The sequence below is a fragment of the Penaeus japonicus genome, unplaced genomic scaffold (genome assembly GCF_977035675.1).
Source record: "Penaeus japonicus unplaced genomic scaffold, GWHDUDI00000001_assembly GWHDUDI00000004, whole genome shotgun sequence".
In the NCBI taxonomy this organism is placed as follows: domain Eukaryota; kingdom Metazoa; phylum Arthropoda; class Malacostraca; order Decapoda; family Penaeidae; genus Penaeus; species Penaeus japonicus.
The window spans coordinates 16,028,520-16,036,019 of NW_028234406.1; the positions used below are offsets into that span (position 1 = coordinate 16,028,520).

General features: G+C 42.1%; 1 protein-coding gene across 12 annotated transcripts in view; it reads right to left on the reverse strand.

Moving 5' to 3' along the window:
• Positions 1-7,500, reverse strand: part of LOC122261074 (uncharacterized) — a 67,427-nt gene that overhangs the window by 360 nt on the left and 59,567 nt on the right. For 11 of the 12 annotated variants that reach the window (XM_086536098.1, XM_086536108.1, XM_086536104.1 and 8 more), the window contains 7 exons: positions 6,539-6,717; positions 6,176-6,315; positions 5,721-5,957; positions 2,874-3,024; positions 1,965-2,120; positions 1,653-1,810; positions 718-852 (listed from right to left, as the gene is read on the reverse strand). In XM_086536098.1, the coding sequence (XP_086392224.1) occupies positions 718-852; positions 1,653-1,810; positions 1,965-2,120; positions 2,874-3,024; positions 5,721-5,957; positions 6,176-6,315; positions 6,539-6,717 (1,156 nt within the window). The remainder of the gene's footprint in view (positions 1-717; positions 853-1,652; positions 1,811-1,964; positions 2,121-2,873; positions 3,025-5,720; positions 5,958-6,175; positions 6,316-6,538; positions 6,718-7,500) is intronic. The other variant, XM_086536099.1, reaches the window with a different exon arrangement.

A 7,500-nucleotide genomic window follows, 5' to 3' on the forward strand; every position in this document is an offset into this window, starting at 1 on the left:
GAATTATCGTAATAATAACTAAAAGCGTGCTTTCTCAATAACACATTGGGAGAGAAGAGATGCGGACCAAGGGATCTGCTAAGAACATGAGAAGGGTATGGGCGTGAAGGTGAAAGGAATCCGAATCAGTCCTATTGCCATTGTCATATGCACCAAAATTCATCAGTGTCACCGTAATAGAGAATCCCAGCTTAGCTAGTTTTTGTATGTTATTTCATTCTAGTTTATTTTGTTTCATATTCTAATTTGAACGCAGGAATCGTGCAGAGACACGTGAAAGCAAGACATGCACACTTGTTACAGGTCAATGAAAGTGACAGAAGCCAAAAAAAAAAAAAAAAAAATTGTTACCTGTCGATAGTAGAAAACGTCTGAAGAAAAGGGAGCAGCTGCATACGAACGGGAAGGATTAAAGAAGAAAGAAAATGGAGGAAATTGAGCATAGAGGGGTCTCCACATTAGCGATTGTGATAGACTGGAAAATCCTCGATAAGGTGGGAATCGCTAATCTGGGAACTCTAAATGGGGAAAAGAACAAAGTACTGTAGGATACGGAAACATGGAATAACAAGAGACGAAGCCGACGAGCCTGACAGAATCAACGCTGAAAATGGAAAATAATGAAGAAAAGGAGACAAAGAAAAAGAGAAAGGAAAGGTACGAGAAATGGAAGTAGGCAGCCATGACGAAGGAAGTACTGGGTACATGCAAGCTTACACCTGCCTGGCGGGCTGCGTGAGGGTGCGGGCGTGGCTGCCGGGGAAGCCGAACTTGCTCTTCTGTTGAGGCTGGTTGTGGTAGGGATTCCCCGCGTCGGCAGCGGCGTTCTTGCTGTCCAGCTGGCGGTGCTTCCTGGAGGGGGAGGGGAGGGGAGGGCTCTCTAAGGCTAGTACATGGGCTAGGTTGTGTATTCCCCTTCAGTCTGTGTAGCCCTGATTCTTATATTTTGTGAATAGCAACAGATCTCAATCCCCACAAAAAAGATTTTTTGTTTATTTCATGTTGTGAAAGCCTTCGTACTGGAGTGTGAACCTCTGGCAACGGACAGAGTCTCATATCTTATACTCATTATACTCTGATAAAAAAAAAAAAAAAAAAACACTACAATTACTGTGTAAAAATATTTCTCATTTGGGATAAGCCACCAATGCTTCCAGATCCTCACAACGCCTCTGGTATATGTATGTGAGTGTGAGTGTGAGTGAGTGTGTGTGTGTGAGTGTGAGTGTGAGTGTGAGTGTGAGTGTGAGTGAGTGTGTGTGTGTGAGTGTGAGTGTGAGTGTGAGTGTGAGTATGAGTGTGAGTGTGAGTGTGTGCGTGCGTGTGTGTGTGAGTGTGAGTATGAGTGTGAGTGTGAGTGTGTGCGTGCGTGTGTGTGTGTGTGAGTGTGAGTGTGAGTGAGTGTGTGTGTGTGAGTGTGAGTGTGAGTGTGAGTATGAGTGTGAGTGTGAGTGTGTGTGTGAGAGTGAGTGTGAGTGTGAGTGTGAGTATGAGTGTGAGTGTGTGCGTGCGTGTGTGTGTGTGTGTGAGTGTGAGTGTATGCGTGTGTGTGTGTGTGTGTGTGTGTGTGTGAGTGTGTGTGTGTGTACGTCAGCGCAAGTTCAAAATAACCCCCTACGAAGTCGAGAACAGAGACAGGCAAGGAGGCCAACCTGACGCAGTAGACGATGGCGAGCAGAGAAGCGACGAGGGAGGTGATGGTGATGATGAGACCCGCCACGAGGCTGTAGTACTCGGACGACGCCAGACACACCTCGTCCAGCAGAGACAGAGGCACCGAGTCGTCGATCTCGTCGCGAGAGAGGTACACCTGGAAAAGACGTGTACGTTAAAAGAAAAAGAAAAAGAAAAAAGAAGAAAGAAAGAAAAAATATATGTACATATCAGGAAAAAAAGTTAATTCATTCATATGAGACCGAGGATTTTGATTGATTAGACATCAATCCACGAGAACCCAAGCTGACCTCGTAGATGCCATGGACCTGCTCCTCCTCGTCGGGGTCCTCCTCGTCCTCCACGCCGTCGGTCAGGGCCAGCGCCGAGGGATCGTCGCCGGCGTCTCGACGTCTTCGACCGTAGGACTCCGTCTCCTCGCGACCGTTGCCGAGGGTGCAGCGAGCCTGGAAGGATGCCAGTGTCAGTATTGGGACGTCTAGAGAGAGGAGGATGTGTGTGTGTGTGTGTGTGTGTGTGTGTGTGTGTGTGTGTGTGTGTGTGTGTGTATTAGTGTTAGTATTGGAATGTCTAGAAAGAGAGGGCGAGAGAGGATGTATGTGTGTTTGGGTGTGTGTGTTTGAGTGTGTCTGCGTGTGTATGTGCATGTTTGTGTGTGTCTGTGTATTTATGTATATTTATGTGTACATATATTTATTAGTGAAATGAATGCTTGTTATTGTTATGGATCCTGGCACGTGTTGCACAATTCAAACTGCCTTAAACATATATTTGATAATCTATTTGTTTCGCCTCCGTGAATCTTGTTGGCTGAGCCTGCCACACTAGTGAAGATAAATAACCGAGTCCGAAGAGGTAATTGAGCAAATATTTCATTCTTCGAACTTTGAACATAATGGAAGATTGAATTGCATTTGCTCTCTTATGTAACTGTCAAGCACACGTTACTGTAATGATGATGATTATGGCTATTGTGAAAGCTATATCAATAACAAATACATCAATTGTAGTAGTAAAAACAGAATGGCAACGACTAGATAATAATAATAATGATAATGATGATAATAATGATGATAACAATAACAACAACGATAACAATAACAATAATGATAACACCAACAATAGACACACACACACACACATACACACACACACGCACACACACACACACACAACCACCCGAAGAGAGACATTCTTACCGGCACACATCCCCCGCGGCAGTTCCTGACGGTGGCTTCGAAGATCAAGAAATTTGACTCCGGGATCTTGAAGGCGTTGAACCTCGCCTCAAGACCATCACCATCTCGCGCCTTGCCCAGGGACGGGAACACATAGTTGTCGATGGGGCAACTGTGGATGAGGAAGCATAATATAATAAAAAAGTAATCATGGTAATAAGTACAGACGTACCATCGACTCTCCAAAGCTCATGGTTGCAGGACCATACTGAGGTATACCACAGTAATCATTCTATAACTTAGATGATTTTCATTCAGTGAAACTCCTCTGATCCCCTAATTCTGCGCCTCCCTTGTCACTTATTCAATGAAGATCCACCAACCTATGCAATGTCAATCGAGGTTCTCGTTATGCTGGAAAAGGACTTTCCAGGAAGTTTCCGAGTGGGGATGTTGACTACGGAAAATAAAGTTATTTGGGATGCTATTCATCCTTTGGAATGGTCTACTTTAAAGGTAAGGAAATTGCTATTTTTCTATTTACTTTTCATAGATATTCAAATGATGTTTTTTACGAATATTTCCAATGCTTCTTCCTGAGGATTTCCTCAACCATTTACTGTGGATTGCCGGGTACGAAGTAAAATATCCGTAGAACTTGACCCTGTAAACCACAGGGGAAAAAATACACGTAACTATGTCTTATTCAGTGCATCGCTCTAAAGAGAGGCTGAATCAAAATCCAATTCCTATTTTATGTAATGAAATAGGGTTACAATATATAACACTGGCTGCGATCCATACTTTTTCCACGAATGAAATTGTTTCGAGAATAAACTAACAGCAATTCATCAAGCAAAACTGAAGGAGACATTTAATTTCTGATCTATGCCTCCACATTATCTATATTCCGTTTTGAAAATTAACGTCGCGAATTCATATTAACATATAGTTCTTCGTGTCTCAGTTTATTTTTCCTCTTTCATTCGTCTTTTAGAGAGAGAATCTGATATCAGAGTAACAGATCTATTTCCAAACCACGAAGGCCATTCGCATTTATCGAAAATAGTTCTTGCTAATTATATTGTCAGACATCTTTGTCAAATGTTCGCTCGTAATTGCGCTCGGATCAAAAGAGGTGCCGGTTTATCAGTTGCCGGAAAATCGAGTTTGTAGCTCCACTAGTTGTAACAATAGTAATTGTATTAGGGATGATAATAGCAGCGGTAATAGCGGTGATGGCCAAAGAAATGGGAATAGTAACATCACTATTAGTAGTAACAATAATAACAACACCAGTAAAAGTAATAATGGTAGAAAGTAGTAATCTCTTAAACTTAAAAAGAAAAACTGTGGACTTGGCGTGCACACGTGTAGGGTGAGACGAGGGCGGAACATAAAGGGAACGAGCAGAAAGGTAATATATCTGACTTCAAAAGGGGAGAGTCCAAAGAGAGAGGCTGTGTTAAATGATACGCAGGCAGGCAGGGAGGAGGAAGGGGGGAGGGGGGAGTATAGGAAATAGATATAGAAATAGATGCACTGGAAGACCTGAGGTCGACGAGCGAGGGAGAGAAAAATGATGGAAGAAGATAAATATAGAGAGATGGAACGAAATAGGAGCACTGGCGCTAACGTATTCACCTTTCCTGTAGGTTGGCAAATAGTAGAAAGGGGTAAGGATTCTGACAAACTGCAGGAAGGAAAACATGTCATGTTGAAAAGCAGGTCATTACAGGGTTCGTTAACCTTCATGTGAATTCAGAAACTTTCCTCCCCGGAGCAGTTCCGTGCAACCAATGGTTTTGAAGTCTTGCAAGGCGAGATTGATGCTAATTACGCATACTAAGTGGGTATGGAGCTTTTACTGCCGAGACGCCGTTTGCGTCCATCTTCAACGGCAGAGTGAGCTCGAGCTCCATCATCTCTGTTGTCGATTACTCTTTCTGTTTGAAATGGAGGTATTCAATTTCTGTTCCATTGACGATACCATTAAGCGAAGCAGATTGCATTTCATGGCATATTTATAAAACACACACACACACACATGTGTGTATAGATAGACAGATATTTAGATATGTAGATCTATGTATACGTGTGTATATATACATACATACATACATATATATATATATATATATATATATATACATATATATATGTATATACACACACACACACACACACACACACACACACACACACACACACACACACACACATATATATATATATATATATATATATATATGTATATATATATGTATATATATGACACACACACACACACACACACACACACACACACACACACACACACACACACACGCACACATATATATGTATATATATATATATATATATATATATATATATATATATATATATATATATATGTGTGTTGTGTGTGGTGTGTGTGTGTGGTGTATGTGTGTGTGTGTGTGTGTGTATAATATGCATATATACATATATATCATATATATTTACATATATATACATATATATATATATATATATATATATATATATATATACATACATATATACATATCCATCTAAACACACACACACTCTATCTGTCTGTCTCTGTCTCTCTCTCTCTCTCACTCACTCTCTCTCTGTCTCTGTATATATATATATATATATATATATATATATATATATATATATTATATATATATATATATACATATATATATATATATTATATATATATATATAATATACACACACGTGTATATATATATATATATATAATATGTATATATAAATATATATATATATATATATATATATATATATACATGCGTGCATAAAAGACAAATCTCCGAATGCTGTTTCGACTCCTTCCCCCCAACCCGCACTGACCCGCGGCTGTCGATGAGGTTGACGGTGCGGCCTGAGTACGGGTCTTTGGCGACGACGTTGGTGGCGAAGATGTCCGACACGAGGTTGAAGCCGCGCTGAGACTCCAAGCGGAACGTGAGCGGGTCTCCCACGGCGATGGTGGTCGTGGGCCTTCCGCCGTAGAGGATCTGCAGCTTGACGCGCGATTGCAGCTGGTTCTCGGCCGGGAGGTACTCGATCGGGGTCGGGGCGCCGGACCTGCGGGGTAGGGTTGGGGGTGAGGGGGTGAGGGGGCGGGAGGCTAGCGTAGATGATGATCAAGTCTTATCTTACTTGCTAATTATCATGATCATTTTTTTTTTTTTTGTAATTTCCACGAATGAGAGATGCATTGCAAAGCTAACATCTAATATAAAGAGAAAAATAAACCTCTTATGTGAGATCGGGAAAAAAAACAACAACCAAATAGCAGTTACCCTGCGCCGATGTAACCCGATGTCACCACCGACTCGCTGGGACCGACGACGGTGCAGGTGAGGTTGTAGCGCTTGTCGAGGGAGGTCTGGACGTTGTCTGAGAACTGGACCACCACAATGTTGGTCGTGGTCTCTCCAAACTAAGGAAAGCAATATATATTAACTAGGTTTGCAACTGGAAGAGTGAGACTGAATAGTATATCCTTACACCGTGGAGTATTCTCATAAGCCGGAAACAATTAGAAACCACTACAGGGACATGCAATTCAATACATGTAAGTCCCACAGGGGCACCGCTCTATCCCCGAGACGAGTCCTCCTCAGGTGCAAGCAAGGTCCTCACGCAACCCGAAGGTGTCTTACCCTGGTGGTGCCACAGTCGGGGAATCCCCTCGGCCCAGAGATCTTGAGGACGGTGATGCTGGAACCGGAGCCCCGAGCGAAGCAGCGGTCGTAGTAGCCGTAGGTGTAGATGCGACCCCGGAAGGGCTCCTCGGTCCTGAGGGTGAATTCCATCCCGTCGGGCGAGCACACTTGCTGAACTATTGGGGGGGGGGGGGGATGGGGGATTGGGAGAGGAGATTATCCGATTAGTCTGACGCACTTCGATGCGTAGGAATTGTATTTTTGAAGGGGTCTTTAAATAAAATCGTATATGGTCTATTCATATTCAGTTACATATCTTGAGATTGATCAAAATTGGATACTAGTTGAAAATAGTTCAATAGGATATTGATAGACATAACTTCCAATCTAGTTTACCACTGATGATTGTAATGAACATACCCGACAAGTACTTACTCACCGGTAAAATAAATGCCATGAAATAAATGTGGCAGTTCATTTTACTAACCCCTTCCCCCTTTTTAAACGCAGTGGCAGTTTATCATGCTTTTAACATGCAAACAGTATGAAAATGGATGATGACATGCAATATGCCAAACTAATTCAGCTCTGATTAATTAACTGGGTCATGCACACAGCAGGCGATGTTGCCCGGTCAACATGCAAAGACAATGTTCTCGGTCTAATCTACACGTAGGACTTGCATTCTCTTGTGGACATGCTCAACCCTCTTAAACAGATTCGGGGCGGAAATGCCGTGCTCTCACGCTGCGGCGCCGGGAGGTTTGCGCTCCTTTCATTTCATTTCTGGGACAAAATTTCGAAGGCTTTACCTTTTCAATGGCTGGTCAGGCATACGTGACTAGGACCAGTTATCTTATAATGACCAAGTTCGGTTTCTGGAAAGTGATTAATTTCAACATTTGCATATCTGATATATATATATATATATATATATATATATATATATATATATATAC